Genomic DNA, 15,886 nt, shown 5'->3' with positions numbered 1-15,886 from the left:
TCCATTGCCCCTTGTCCTGTCACTACACACCCTTGTGCAAAGCCCCTCCCCAGCTTTCCTGTAGGCCCCCTTTAGGTACTGGAAGGCTGCTATAAGATCACCCCGGAGCCTTCTCTTCTCCAGGCTGAACAGCCCCAACTCTCTCAGCCTGTCTCCATAGCAGAGGTGCTCCAGCCCTCACATCATCTTCGTGGCCTCCTCTGGACCCGCTCCAACAGCTCCATGTCCTTCTTGCGTTGGGGACTCCAGAGCTGAACACAGTATTCCAGCTGGGGTCTCACGAGAGTTGAGCAGAGGGCCAGTAGAGGGAGTTAAGGAGATTGAAGCCATCCTACGGTGATCTTTGGCAAACTGCAGTTTGTTCTGTTTGGATCATACACGGGAGCACAAGTTCTGCACTGCTGAAGCTTTAGTAATCTCAGCACCGCATTTCCGGTATTGTTGGCGAGTTGATGAGTGCCGTTGGGCAGATTAACGAGGCTGTCCTAAACCTGTAGCAGGACCTAAGGTTATTCCATTGCTGACACACTCTGGCCTTAGTGTTTCTCTGTTTTACCCCCTTGACCCGGGCTGGGTTGGGCTGCCTGAGCACGTCACCGAGCAGACGCAGAGCCGTGCCGTTCCACGCACAATTGGATTCTGGTGTCTGATAATTCCTGAGGGGGTTTGTGCTACCTTTAATAGTGATCTCTTATGTAAAGGTAGGGGGGTGTGTATGCATTGACTTAAAACATGCCATAAAATCTATAATCATTACGCTTTTGGGTCCCATGCTGTGTAATTTTCGGACCTCTGTGGGGCTTTGTAAAAAAGGCTGCGAACGTCGTAGCGCTCCCTGTGCTGAGCCTTTACGCTCGCTAGCAGGACGTCATACCTTCGTGTCCTCAAGCCAGGATGTCGTTCTGACATAGAAAATTTCAAAATGAAAACCCTCCCATTGTGTTTTAGAACTGCTTACGACATGTAGACTGGAAATATATATATTTTTTTTAAGGAAGTGTTATACAGCTTGATACTGATGCTGGGATGCTGAGCGCCTTTGCTGGACGCCGATGAGAAAAATTTGCAGTTAGCCCCGCACTGAAATTCCTCCCTGTGTGGGCTGGTTTGATTTTCCTTTGTGACTCAAAGGTGATTCAAGGAGCTCTGCAGCTCAGGGAGGGTTCAGACACCGAGGCTGGTTTTCTCCCTTTTCTTCTGGTGCCTTTCAGAAAGCTGATCCACGCCAAAAGCCGCTGGCAGCTGAGCGTAAACGTTGCGTGCTCGTGCTGAGAAATCTGCTGCTGAGCTGTTAGGTGGGAACGGGGAGGCTCTGGCTCCTACCCGTTGGGTGCCAAGAGTTTCGTGTGCGACTCAACAGCAAAATGGTTTGTACATATGCTTAATGACTGTGATTGCTTATTTTTACACGGCGATGGGTCAGAATTTAAATCTTTGCTCTTTTTTAAAGAAAAACTGTGGGGTTTTTTTTTTTCCTTTCTCATGAGTATACTAAGAGTAAACTCTGGAAGGTTGTGCTGAAAAACAACAGCTATGTATTATCTTGGTTGAAAAAGCAGCCCTTTTTTGGCCGTGCCTCATCCTCTGCAAGGGCTATCATCTTCCTCACGGCTCGGATGAGTGCCAGCCCACATTTGGGGTTGTAATCTGCCTGGTGTTGAGTACAACGTAGGGAACTCCGTGTCTTGTTCCCTAAGTCCAAGCGTTTAAGCGGCCAAGGCTGGACGCTTTCATGTGGCCGTGTTATTGCTTTGAGATCCGTTTGTCTGTTGGAGGGTGTCGCCGAGCAAAGCCTGCGCTGGTTTGGCCTTCGGGTCATTCACAGTGCACGCTGGAACTTATTTGCTTCCTGGGCAGGATCAAACAGAAAGGACACTCGAGAGGTAAAAAATAAAGGCTCTGCCCAGGGAAAGATTTCCACGCAGGGAGAAGGGTATTAACGTTGTCCCGTTGACTGATTTCAGTTCTTTTCATGTTTTTCCAGCTGAAGGGCTTCCCCAGGTGTATTACTTCGGACCGTGTGGAAAGTACAACGCCATGGTACTAGAGCTGCTTGGTCCTAGCTTGGAGGATTTGTTTGACCTCTGCGATAGGACGTTCACTTTGAAGACGGTATTAATGATAGCCATCCAGCTGGTGAGTAACCGTGGGCAGGACTCTGCCTGGCAGCCTCCATGAGGCCGACTCGTGTTTATGTCAGTCCTGGGTTAGCTGAAGGACGGGGTTGGTACAGTGCGAGGTTCAGGGGTGTCTGTTCCTTGGAGAGAAAATCTCCTTCGACTGTAGAATCACAGAATAATTTGGGTTGGAAGGGACCTTCAAAGGTCTGGTCCAACCCCCCCGCAATGGCAGGGATGTCTTTCACTAGGTCAGGTTACTCAAAGCCCTGTCCAACCTGACCTTGAACACTTCCAGTCATGGGGCATCCATAACTTCTCTGGGTAACCTCTTCCAGTGTGCCACCACCCTTATCATGAAGAATTTCTTCCTTATGTCCAACCTAAATCTTGCCTCTTTCAGTTCAAAGCCATTGCCCCGTGTCCTGTCCCTACAGGCCTCGGTAAAAAAGTCTTTCTCCATCTTTCTTGTAAAAGAAAGCTGCTCAGGTTTGAGAAAAACTATTGCTTATGAAGGGAAGGTCAAATTATGCTTATGAGCAAACTTGCTCCTTGCGTAGCAGAACCAGTGAAGCCAGATTCCTATGGACTTGCATCCTGTGTCCCCTACACGCCCCTGCCCCAGTATCTACCCCAGCTCCCTCCCTCTGTTTGGACATCCCCTGGAACATCTCATTTCTCACCTGCTCCCGGGACACAGGGAGCACAGCACCCTCCCACACTCCTACCAGTTTTACTGGTTTGGTGCTACCAGGCTGCTCATAGACTGAAACCTCTCAGCGTGATGGGAGCTGAGCTCTCCTTAGCTAAAACACCAGCATTCAGGGTCTCCACCTTGGTCAAACTTAGTCGAAATCGGCCGATGGGTTTAAATGACTAACAGTTGGAAAATAAGAGATTTATGGGCAGCATCACAAAGCCCCTAATTTGCCTGGAAAGGAAAGGAAACCACACTGAAAGTGATGGTTTGGATTTGTGTTTGGGTTACAAGTAGACAGTGTGAAAACCAAACGTACTGAACGTGGTGAGTGAACCTCCAGAAGTCGGCAGGGCCGGTCAATTGTCATTTTAGTTTGGCTTTCTGGTTTTCAACCCGTGGTCTGCAGGTACCCGAGTGGCGCAGCAGGAGTGGGACTGTATAGTCACATTAGCAGATCTGTGGGTAGAAGTGTTGAAGGCAAGAGAAGGTGGGAAGGGAGTGAGGAGCACAGTCCTTTCTAAGTGAACTGAAGTTTGCCACAGCAGAATCTCAAATGGAAAATGGAGGTTACAGATACAGAAGTTTGAACGGTGCCTGCCTGGCATTGGGTTCGCGAGGTTGTCCTCCTCGGGCTGAGCGATCCAGTTTTGTTGGCTTTGAGTGTTCCTCCATCAGCAGAAAACCAATTTGTAGTATTATTTTTGATTAAAGCAAGTGGCAACAGATTACAAAGCCTTGGATCTACCTTGTAGGACCTTTCGGTTGTAAAGGTGTAAAATGTAAAGATGTAGATTTATTCCCACGTGGCTGCTGGGGACATCAGGATTGTCATGGCAGTGTCCGCCTGCCTTTTGCCAAGCCCTAGGGCTGCAGATCAGCTCTGTACTTGGATGGTCTTCACTGGCACCACCTGCTGATCTTGTGACCTCAACCAGCCCGCCAGCTCTTCTAGACGCTGGTAGAAGTTTGGAAAACAGATGCTTAGGGTGGTGCAGGGGGGCACCAAAAGCAGTCGCAAATGGAGGAGCTGATGTTCTCCAAAAGGAGCAGGCAGCGCTGATGCCCCATTTTCCATGGGGAGATGTTGTAGGACCTTTCCAATCTTCTCAGGCAGATGACATGAGTTCCCAGCTTGGAGCATATGCAATTAAGGAGACAGATTTAACATCTTCAGGCATGCCCCATCTCCTTCCCTGGGAGGTTTCCTGGGAGAAGGGCTCACCTGGCCCTCGGAGACGTGTTTTCTGAAGGAGCTGGCACTCACTGCTCGACTGGAATGAAAACCCTTCGCTTCTGCCACAAGGCTTTTGGGGAAATCGTCTTAGATTTATCTTAGTTCCTGCACTAAATCATGGCAGTCACTGTGTCACGCTCCGGTGTGAGAGGCGCATCGGAGAAGGGAAGTTGGACTGTCAAAGGCCGTGGATTCGCCTCCATAAATTGTGATTTGCTCTTGCTTTTGACCAGCCAAGCCTGCTTAAGCTGCTGGAATTCTGACCAGGAGTGTGAGGAGACATAAGACTTCACTGCCAGAATCCGGTGCGTCGCACAAGCGGTGTTTCTCTGCTCTGACGCTTGACGCGCCTGTTAACGAAGCCTATTATCCAACAAAGTTAATATCCAAGGAGACTTCCAAAAATGGGAATGGCCTGGTACCACCCAGACAGCAGGGAGAAGCACCCTGCCCTGGTGTAGGGAGTGAGGGACAACTCAACACGTTGCAGAAAACCCCTGCTCTGGTTCGGTTCTCACCAAAATGTCATCAAATTATATCTTTTTTAAGCCTAGGAAGACCACCCAAAGGTAAAGGAGTACTAATTTTCTGGAGGTCCTTGTGGCATGGAGCTTGGGCAGCTCCCAGGAGATGACCCTGATGCTGGGAGTCACCTTTGCGTTGCCTCTGCTGCCTTGGGCTTGATCCTCTCTGGAGGGGACGGGAGGAAACATCTGCCGTGGATGTCTTTGCGCTTGTTGGAGCAGCAGCACTGGCAGCCGGGGTGCCCTGAGCTAGTGGGATGTTAAGCGTCCACCTCTTTGTCCTCTAGAGAGATCTTTCTCTCCTCACTTGCATGGAATGATCCCCGCTTGAGGAGCATCTAGTCCCTTCTCTGCTGTTGACATGGTTCCTTGCTGTTGCCCGCTGCAGGCTCAGCGTGACAGCACCCAGCTGCTGCTTTCGAGGTCCCGTTTAGCTGCCTTCTCCCCTGTGTCCCTCCTCAAGCCTGACCACTGCTGCAGCACGTCTCTGACACATCTAAAAACTAGGCAGGAACTTTGGGCGTGGTGTTATGGTTCTTGATCTCCTTTTTTAGTGTCCAGTGGTCAGTTTGTAACTAGAGGCATCCATGAAAGATGTTTTTTAATACACATACATGCTTGGCTGCTCTTCCTTAGCTTGACAGGTAGCAGCATCGCAGGACTGGAGTGGATCAAGCTGCAGATGTTAGAAGAAAGAGAAGCCCTCTAGGAGAAACAGATAAACCGTCATTGTTTTAAGGAGTGTTGCTTGCGATTATGGGAGAATTTAAATGTGGTTTTACATCAAGAAGACTCTCCTGGCTGGGGGAGATAAAGACTGGATGATAACAAGCCTTCAAGGACAGCCTGTTGTGGAATCTTCTCAGATGAGATGGCACAGTAGGAAGGTCTGCCTCGGCAGGGGGATGAGCCGCTCAGCCCTCGGGCTTGTCACCAGGCTTGCATGTTCTTCTGGTAAGCATGGGTTGTGCTCTGAGCTGTGACAGCAGCTGATCAAACACAGCTTGAGTCGAATCAGAAGCGGTCTTACTCTCACACACGGTTTCATACCACTCGGTGAAAACCTGCCTTGAAGGAGCTCTCTGCTTTTCCTTCCCCGGTGGAAGCTTTCCAGCTCCATTACTCCTGTAAGTTGTGCATCACTGACGTTTCATGTTGCCCTGCTAGGAGCATCGAACTGGGACTGCTTCCTCCATCCCCCGCGTGCAGCTGAGGAGGTGAGTGGTTGACGTTCCCGAGTGAAGCAAAGCTTGGCAATCACAAACACATTCATAGAATCATAGAATGGTTAGGGCTGGAAGGGACCTTCAAAGGTCATCTAGTCCAACCCCCCTGCAAGGAACAGGGATATCTCCAACTAGATCAGGTTGCTCAGGGCCTCGTCCAACCTGGCCTTGAACGTCTCCAGCGATGGAGCATCCACCACCTCTCTGGGCAACCTGTTCCAGTGTTCTACAACTCTCATGGTAAAAAATTTTTTCCTAATATCCAATCTGAATCTACCTCCCTCTATTTTAAAACTATTACCCCTTGTCCTATCACAACTGGCCCTCCTGAACAGCCTCTCCCCATCTTTCTTGTAGGCCCCCTTGAGGTACTGGAAGACCGCTATAAGGTCACCCCGGAGCCTCCTCTTCTCCAGGCTGAACAGCCCCAACTCTTTCAGCCTGTCCTCATAGGAAAGATGCTCCAGCCCTCTTATCATCTTCGTGGCCTCCTCTGGACCCTCGAACATGAGACTTCTTTAACATGAGTCTCTAAAGGGCCATCTTAGGGCCTTGTGGAGCTGTGTTTGGGCTGGGGGAGAATGGTTTGTGTTCTGGCTTCAATTTTTCACTCTCGGCCAGGTCCAGCACGTGTGATGCTCATTGACAACTCGGTTTGGTTGGGAGTAAATGTTATTTTCACCCTTGCTTTAAGTGCTTGCTGTCAGAGACGAGGCCTGCTGTGCCAGGCACTGTGCGAATACTTCTGGCTGCCATCAGCACCAAGTCATGGTGAAGCTTTTTTAGTCGGGACCATCAAAATCATCTTGTGTAAGAGACACCAAGAGAGCCTTTAAACAGGAGGAATTTTTCATTTTTGCTGATGGATCTATATTCAAGCAGGTGATGTGTGGAAGAAGGGCTCAGATTTCTCAGGAAGGCCTAGAGGTGGCATTGCCAGTGAGATCAGATCTTCAAGAGTTACCTTTTTGGGGAAAGAGGGTTTGTTAACGCTTGCTTCCTTGACAGGAGGAAGGAAAATAAAAGCATGGTTTTCTTTGACATCTGATTAAACGTCCCAAATATCCTCTCGTTTCTCAGCCGCAGCGCAGGGGTCCTGCTGCGTGCCAGGGAATGCCCTCCCAGGGGCTTCTCCGACATCTGAAATGGAGATCTATGGCTCCAGAGATGGGCTCGGCCGGCCGTGGCCATGGAAATCCTGCTTCAATTCGCAAGCAGAGTCTCCCATCCACCCTCAGCGTTCCTGTGCCCTATGATAAAATGTCATAGTCTGTTCTTATCCCTGTTGAACAGAGCAGATGTTAACGCTGTCACTGGTTTTCCGGTGTGAAGGCAATTCCAACAGTTAGTCCCAGCTCCTTGCAGTGGTTTCTCTGTCCGTAGAATTAACACCCACACATTAGAGCCTGTAGGTCAAACACGAAAGGAGTGGGCATCATGTCTCTGCATCCAGCGCGCATCCAGAGTGGGAACTCCACTCCTCCTCCTCTTCAGCTCTGCGATGGGTCTGGCTCAGGCTGAGGTCAACGCCGCGCCGGCGCCGCTCGTTTCTCCTCGGGCGGCAAGTCTGGAAGGGCAACGCCGCGCAGATGGTCACCGGCTCCCCATCACTAGCAGCCACAAGGAGGACGAGTGTCTTGTCAGGGTGGATAAAGCACGGAGGCTGCTCCAGGAAACATCTTTCTGCCTTTGGGAGCGTCTTTCAGCCGTCATGGGCTGTGCGCAGCTCTCTGGCAGCACATCACGAAGCATCCAGGCAGGTGGAAGTAAAGAAAAAGGAATATGAAAGACCCAACAGCACGTGTGTGTGTGGTGGGAGCGAAAAAGCAGGTAAATAAGTATCTCTGAGTGCTGCTGGAGTGTCCTGGCCCATACGACTTGCCGTGAGGTTTTAAGGAACGCGAAAAAATACGCGTTTTGTTCAGGTTGTGTAATTGCTGTTGGCCGTTTCAACCACCGAGCTTCTCTGGCAGCAGAGACAAATGAGATGAGCCCGTCAGGCTCTGTTTGGAAGCTCGTTAGGTGTGGAGAGACGAGGAAACGCTTTGTTCCAGCTTCAAGGGTTGCATCTTAATTTGAACTGCCTCCCGACGTACCTTTTTGTCTTCCAACCTGCTGTGTCCTGTAGGTGATTCCGAGCGTGAAGAATGGCTGGAGCGCAGAGCATCTGCTCTGCTCTGCATCATCCTATAATTGATTGGAAATAATGGCTGTTAGCTGTGAAACCCATTTTCTCCGCGCGTTGAGATAAATCACTGCTTGGAGGGGAGGGGGGCGGCAACACGTGCTCTTACCTTCCTTGAAGAGCCTTTGAGCAAGTCGTGTTTTTTCAGACTGTCAATTTTTTTTCCTGGCTCCTGCCCTCCCTGTACAGCGTTTTTTATTTTGGAAGGAGTGCTGCCCCCTCCTGCCTGTTACTTCTTTCCGAGCGGTGGAAATGCAGCAGATTTTCCTTAAAAATGAGGTAGCTGATAAACCTCTGGCAGCAGGGTGGGAGTGATCACATGCACGTGGAGCTTCCAACTAGGTGTGGATCCAAGATCTATAAAAAAAAAAAGAGAGATGTGGGTTTGCCAGCTGAGGATGTGTCTGGATTCAGAGCGAGGAACCGAAAAGCGGTCAGGGTCTATCAGCCCGCGGGCCCTCATGCTTGAGGCAAGCGGGGTGGTTGGAAGGACTGACATGGGGTTACTGGTGTCGGGGTAGCTGCTCAGCTGGGGGAGAAGCTGGCTTGGTGATCCAGAGCAGCGTACACTCCAGCCTGCCCCGTGCCAGATGCACGGAGCTGCCCTCCCAGTAGGAGCCCAGTGCATGGAATCATAGAATGGTTTGGGTTGGAAGGGACCTCAAAGATCATCTTTGAGGGTTCCAACCCCCCTGCCATGGGCAGGGACACCTTCCACTACACCAGGTTGCTCAAAGCCTCATCCAACCTGGCCTTGAACACTTCCAGGGATGGGGCAGCCACAGCTTCTCTGGGCAACCTGGTCCAGTGCCTCAACATCCTCAGAGGGAAGAATTTCTTCCTTAGATCCAATCTGAATCTTGCCTCTTTCAGTCTAAATCCATTGCCCCTTGTCCTGTCACTACACGCCCTTGTAAAAAGTAGTTCCCAGTAGGAACCCAGTGCAGAACTGCTTGGGAGCCAGTGACTCAGCCTGGGGGGTGACCAGCTGGTGGCTCTCACCTTAGCTATTCCCCAAGTCTGATGGCATTGCACCGTGAGGTCCACTGCAGCGGTGCGGCAGTGACCTCTGCGGACTGATGCTCGTTAGTGCAAACTTTGGAGTTGGCGAGAGCTTGGTGGTGGTTTGTAGTGTCGCAAGCCTGCACGCAGATGCGAAGATTTTGGGTCTTTCCAAAGAAACATCTTAAAAAAGCCACCGTGCGTGCAGGGCAGTCATGGGCCAAGACAGCCATAAGTGGGAATTCACATATTTTCATGTAAAACCTATTTAAAAAAAAAAAATTAGAAGGTAATAAATTAAATTGTGAATTATTTCCAGTTGGAATCTAATAAGTTAGGAACTCAAAGGAGAACCTCTTGGCGACCTACTTGAACTTCACCTGCAGTGTATTTGGTTTCGAAAGCGATATTAGTGATGAGCATCTGCACAAGGTGTGTTCCTGGAGGGGAAATGGCCCTCCATCACCTTGGAAGCGGGGTTCCTGCTCTTTTACCTTCCCTTCTCAGTTGTACTGCCAGAACAAAGTTAATCAAAAGCTGAAAAACATTCCAGCTACTCCTAGTTGATGAGATTAATTCTCATTTTTAGTCAGTGTTGAGGATCGTAAGGCTTCTGCCTGCCCAAAAAAACCCCTCCATGAAGAATCTGGCACGTCTAAGACAACATATGGGTCGAGGGAGGAGGGTGGTAAGACACGGAGCAACAAGGGAAGGCTGTGGGCAAGGGAAGAGCTCTTGGTAATGGGTTTAGTGTGTTTAAAATCAATGCAAAAAGGCTGCTGCAATTCCCCGTGGAATCCTTCCAAGAGCTGTGTCCCGGTGGTAACGTTGCAGAAACAGCCTTTGGAGTTTCTGCTGGGATAAAGTCAGGGAGCACAGCACGGGAGCCGGAGAAAGGAGGCGATGACAAATCCCTCTTCCAACTCTCCATCGGAGGAGGTGACCCAGCTCCGATGGTAACTTCTGCCTCGGTTGGCTCCATCGCTGTTGGGTTTCTCGTAGAGGAGCTGAAATCTGAGGTGGCCCCGAGCCTCGGCTCGGTGACGGGCTGACGAAACCTCGCTGCCTCGTTAGCCGGGAGGGCGCGGGAGCCGCTCTGCTCACAAATAACTTCTGCCTCCTCGTTTTGCAGATATCTCGAATGGAGTACGTGCATTCCAAGAACCTCATCTACCGAGACGTCAAGCCGGAAAACTTCCTTATCGGCCGGCAAGGCAACAAGAAGGAGCACGTCATCCACATCATAGACTTTGGATTGGCGAAGGAGTACATTGACCCGGAAACCAAAAAACACATACCTTACAGGGAACACAAGAGCTTAACTGGAACGGCCAGATACATGTCCATCAACACTCATCTCGGCAAAGGTCTGTGTGGTTGACGGGAGCCGAGTCCCGTAGACCTTTCACGGGAGCTTGGCTTACGGCTCTTTCATGCCCTTCAAGCTGTTTGTAAGCAGCTCAGTGCCATGATGCTGCTTACAGTTGTGAGGCTGTCATGGTTTAGGCCAATCTGGCAACTGAACTCTTCACAGCCGCTCACTCACCCTCCCCCACCCTCCGGGATGAGGAAGGGAATTACAGGGGAAAAGGGAAAGAGACCCGTGGGTTGAGATAAGAACAATTTACTACTACTGCTACCTATATATGTATGGATATGTACAAGGGTAAATATATACAAACGAGTGATGTACGGTGTGATTGCTCACCACCCCTTGACCGAGGCCTGTCTTGTCCCGAACTAACGATCCCGAAACAGATAAATCCCAATACTGCAATGCTGGATGAACGGGAGGCCCGAAAATAGAGAGTGAGACAGAGCGAGCACCCTGAGAGTCCGAAAGTGAGAGTCCTGGAAGTGCAAAAGCCCTTCTTTCCAGCTGACCCTCACTTCTATACTGGGCATGATGCTGCATGATATGGAATGCTAATTGGCCAGTTTGGCCTCAATCCTAAGTCTAGGTACAAACCATAAGGAGAGTCGTGGACCCCCCATCCCAGCCATGCTCCCCCCCATCCTGCTGTGCTCCTGCACACGGGCAAGAACCCGGCAGCTGGAAAGTCCTTGAGGCCTCAGTGCCAACCACAACCATCAGCGCGCTGTCAGCGTTCTCCTTGGAGCAAGTCCCAGACTGAAACCAAACCACGGAGCTCTTCTGGCTGCTGAAAAGAAGAGCTGACCCTGTCCCAGTAAAACCAGGACAGAGGCTTTCTTTTTTCCCCACTTTTGAGGAATTGAGACAGCTGAAATGTTGGAAGCCTCATAATTATAGTTTTTATTAGGAACTAAATAACTGGTAGCAACAACCCCGCATGGGTAAAAGGCAAGTAGGTGGGTAGTAATTACCCTACTAAATGATGACCAAGTGGATTTTTATAGCACAGCTCGGTACCAGTACCGTCCGGTTTCAGGTGTTAGGAGTCGAATGTTCCCTGACCTAATAATTGGTTGGAGAAAATTAATGATTTCACTACTTTTAAACCTGGCTTTCATCTCTTCTCCTCTCCTCACTGCCTTCTGTGGCACCAGGTCACATTTCTGTGGCTGAAAGGCAAAAAAACGTATGAAATGTTTATATTGACTTAAACTCGTAAGAGCAGTAGGATAATGGAATATTCTTTGAGTAACCTCCCAGCTCTGAGATCAAGATCTGGCTTTCACGTCTCTTGGAGAGCTCACTGTCTTTGGGGAGGAAGGAGGGATGAGCCCAACTTCTGGGTTTGGAAAACCCGGTGAAGAGTGAGGAAGGGATGGAGGGATGAGAAGCCTCAGAGGGAGCGGGCTCGGAACCTGCTGGTGCTGGGGTTGCACGCTGCGGGTGGATTCCGAAGGAAGATCTGCTTGCGATGGAAGTACACCGCGTGCCTTCTTTAGGACCCGCTTCCCTGCAGGATTTGCAGCTCACGCCGCAGCTGATCCAGGGGAAGAGTCAGTGCTGGGCAGGTGTATCTGAGGAGGGGGAGGCTGGCGACCGGCTGTCTCTGCCCAGAGGGATTTCGAGGGGTGATTTTTCCAGCCCAGGTGGAGTCGGTCCCGTCACATTTCAGGACCGAGCGAAGTGAAGGAGTCTGATGGCAGTTCTTCTGAAAGACAAGCGCACTCAACCATCTTCTCGAGAAGTTCATCTGCATCTTTGCACTAAATTACCTGGGACATCCTCTTTTTTTTTCCCTTTTTACAGCTATACCAGGGTAACCTGTTGTCTCAGTTGCCTTCTTCTGAGTGTCCTCCCTCCCAGCACCTTTTGAGGGTGAAATTTGCTGCTGCTTTTGAGGGAGTCCTGCTGTGCCAAGCGCTGCCTTTGTCTCCTCTTGCAGATGATGCAGCGCCAGGCACGGCTCACGCACAGTTTGTCGTGGCGTGTGGGCTGCATGACTAGCTCCGCGCGGGGCTGCGGCTCGGAGCACGTTATCCGCCTGCCGGCGGAGATTTGGAGGAGAGGAGGTTGCATCGAATCGGCTCTGCGAGCTGAATCAACCCCATCTGCACGATGCAGCCCGGCACAGCTGTTGCGCTCCAGATTTGTTGTTCTCTTGTGTCCTCCCTTAGGTTTTCCGATACGTTTTGGCAGGTTATTTTAAGGATGCTTTTTCCTTTGGCTTGAGCCCCTTTTTCCCCCCCCCCACCTGGTTTATAACCATAACATCTGCATGGCAACAGCAGCAAGTGTTTCGCCAGAGAAGCAGTGCTAGAAGGAGCTATTTTGGATCTGCTCTGATGTGGTGAGCAGCAGAAGCGACTGGGAAGGGGTTGGCACTGGGCAGCGTGGTCGCTCCCTGCAGCTGGTTGCAAGTGTCCCCTGCCTGTTGCTGTGCTGTTCGGAGGAAATACTGTAATCCAGGACCACATCACGGGGGCACTGGTGGCACCGGCAGTCCAGAGAAGAACCGGGGAGCTGCTTTATTCCTCTGCAATTAGTACTTCCACCTCTTATCCATTCGGCGTAAGGCTGGGCAGCATGTCTGGCAGCTCCTGTGTTATCTCATGCCTTCTAGCTGGCCTTTTTTTTACGTCTTTTGTGGTTTTTTGTAGCAGGTTCAAGGTATTTTTGTACAAGGTCTGAGCTACAGACAGCAAATGAATTTCCCTGTGATAACCTTATCCCAGAAAAAGGTGTGGCTGCTGATCAGATCTGAGATCCGTTTCCGCAGCTGCGGCATTGATCTGTCATCTCTTCTGTTCCAGAGCAAAGTCGTCGAGACGACTTGGAAGCCCTCGGCCACATGTTTATGTATTTCCTCCGAGGCAGTCTGCCCTGGCAAGGGCTGAAGGTAGGTTTGAGCTTTCGGTTTTGCCCTTTGAAACTTTGTCTGGCCTCTGCCCAAACACAAATCCGATGGGGGAAACGTTTGCAAAATCCAGGCAGAAACGCCGTCGTCTCCTTTGTGTCCTTGAAGTCTAACGACAAGGCGTTAGCTTGACCTACAGGAAAGATTTTAGATAGGAACGTGTTACCTGTCACTTCAAGTTATCGTTAGCTGAATCGGTACAGCTCTGGGGAGAAGGTTCAGCAGAGGCAGGTGAGCGGCCGGGACAGGGAAGGTGATGAGAAGGCCATCCAGCTGCTGGAGCAGCTTTGCTGGAACATGAAGCTGCCCTGAGCTGGGGTGCGACTGGAGCAGACTGGTTGTGGCACACAGTCGCCCAGCTGCATCTGTGAAACGTGTTTAGAACGGCAGCGATTCGATGGTTTTAGACGTGCAGATGGGCTTCAGCTTGAAAAACTGGTTTTCTGGCACAAGGATTGAGCTTGGCTCCCCTCCAGAGGCACTGGACACTTGGTGCTTAGAAGTTTATGAAATGTCATGTCCGGTGTGGAGGGCTGGGAGCAACTGAGTTATGGCAACTGCAGCTAACGTCCGTCAGCTGAATTAACGAGTAGCAAGTCGTGTGCTGGCTCTGAAGCCGTTGGTGGTTGCACCTTCACTTCTCCGTCGCTTTCATGGAATCATGGAATGGTTTGGGCTGGAAGGGACCTTGGAGATCATCTAGTTCCAACCCCCTGCTTTCCTGATGGTTACGCTGCTGTGTTCAACTTTGGAATTGCAGTGAGTGAAGGGATTGAATTTGATCAAGGTGTAGGAGAAGGTTTATTAATGAAGACAGTAACTCCTGGTAGTACTGTTGGAAAAAGGAGACGAGCTTTTGGGCTCGCCAGCTGCTCAGCAGAGTGTTGCTATGGGCAGTGGCTTGTGTGATAGACCTTGTTAAGCTGTTTTGTCACCATCTATCCAGGGTTAGACTCAGCTTAGCCTCATGTGCCCGCAACATTGGCAGCGTCTCATAAAAGCAAAGAAAGGGTTTTTCAAGCATGAAAGTGATGGTGAAAGAAATCAGAATCTCTCCGACTTTAAGTTCACACCTCTGTGTGTGTTATTCCATTACATATTTTGTTTCTGGCTTAGTGGAACTCATCTGCTTTAAATTAATCCTGTAAATTATTCTAAAATAATTCTAGCTTTAGACAAGATTCTGCAAAATTTCCTCAGTTCAGTGCTGAACTTGGTAAGAACGAGTTGACTCCTTCTCAAAGTCCTGCGTTTCTTTAGCGCCAGAAGAAACACAGAGTCTCCAGCTTGACCTAGGGTATGGCATCTTCACTCTCCTAGGTCTCCTCAGCTCACACGTGTCGTCTGTGCTGTCAGTGCGAACATCTTGAGAGAACATTTTATGATGCTAATTATGCTGCTGCCAGGTCTAATTGGCATATTTTGAAATGGAGGCAATAAAACCCGTTCTTGGGGTGGCAACTGGAGGCGAGTTCTCTGCTTCAGGGGGGATTTAGATGGGAGATCTAACTGAAAATGGTTTCATTTTCTTGATGACCAGATGTTTAATCAGTGCTGTTGAAGTGATGGACAGCCTGGGGGGAAAAGGAGAGGTGGTTTGGGAGTAGCATGGGATTTGAGGGAAGTGTGACTGATGTAAACTAGTTATCTGTGTGGTGGCATTCTGTTACACGCAGCAAAACCCAAATGCCATTGCGATTTATCTGCTTTTACCGTTATTTATGAAGGCATCTTGGTTGCCGATGGCTCTAAGCCCAGGACAGGATACTGGTGTGCAATCAGCTTTGTTTTCTTGTCCCGTGAAAGCTTCCCTATACGGTCCTCAGGACTGGGCTGGTGAGGAATTATCCTTGTAAGACACTGACAAGTCCTTCCCTGCAAGTACTGAAGGCGTTTTGAATGTGTCCCAGGATAATCTTTGCCGATAGCGCGTAAAATGCGCAACAGGAGAGTTACAACCGGGTCGGACGGTGTTCCTGCCGGTGTAGTCCAGGGTGCAGTTCAGTTACAAGTAGCATAGAGTCATAGAATGGTTAGGGCTGGAAGGGACCTTCAAAGGTCATCTAGTCCAACCCCCCTGCAAGGAACAGGGATATCTCCAACTAGATCAGGTTGCTCAGGGCCTTGTCCAACCTGGCCTTGAACGTCTCCAGGGATGGAGCATCCACCACCTCTCTGGGCAACCTGTTCCAGTGTTCTACAACTCTCATGGTAAAAAATCTTTTCCTAATATCCAATCTGAATCTACCTCCCTCTATTTTAAAACCATTACCCCTTGTCCTATCACAACTGGCCCTCCTGAACAGCCTCTCCCCATCTTTCTTGTAGGCCGCCCTGAGGGGGGCTACAGCATCTTCTGGTACCAGCCAGGATGGGTATTAAACACCTTGGTTTTCTTCCCATACAGCGTGTCGTTTGTCTCGTGGTTGAACTCTTTCTCCTCAACTGTTTTGTCTCTGTGCGCTGCAGGCTGACACCTTGAAAGAGAGGTATCAGAAGATTGGGGACACAAAGAGAAACACTCCGGTTGAAGTTCTCTGTGAGAACTTTCCAGGTAAAGCCCCGATGGGACCGTTTGGGTGCAGCTGGGCGTACCTTGTTACATACAA

At 50.1% G+C, this 15,886-nt stretch overlaps 1 protein-coding gene across 3 annotated transcripts in view; it reads left to right on the top strand.

The window, feature by feature from the left end:
• Positions 1 to 15,886, top strand: part of CSNK1G1 (casein kinase 1 gamma 1) — a 94,550-nt gene that overhangs the window by 58,200 nt on the left and 20,464 nt on the right. For all 3 annotated transcript variants that reach the window (XM_086620596.1, XM_086620597.1, XM_086620598.1), the window contains exons 5-8: positions 1,985 to 2,136; positions 10,121 to 10,355; positions 13,174 to 13,259; positions 15,747 to 15,831. In XM_086620596.1, coding sequence (XP_086476722.1) covers positions 1,985 to 2,136; positions 10,121 to 10,355; positions 13,174 to 13,259; positions 15,747 to 15,831 — 558 coding nt within the window. The remainder of the gene's footprint in view (positions 1 to 1,984; positions 2,137 to 10,120; positions 10,356 to 13,173; positions 13,260 to 15,746; positions 15,832 to 15,886) is intronic.

Source organism: Tauraco erythrolophus, chromosome 14 (genome assembly GCF_009769465.1).
Source record: "Tauraco erythrolophus isolate bTauEry1 chromosome 14, bTauEry1.pri, whole genome shotgun sequence".
NCBI classification, from domain to species: domain Eukaryota; kingdom Metazoa; phylum Chordata; class Aves; order Musophagiformes; family Musophagidae; genus Tauraco; species Tauraco erythrolophus.
The sequence above is the reverse complement of the archived record's forward strand: the minus strand, read 5'-3'. Positions and strand labels throughout refer to the sequence as shown.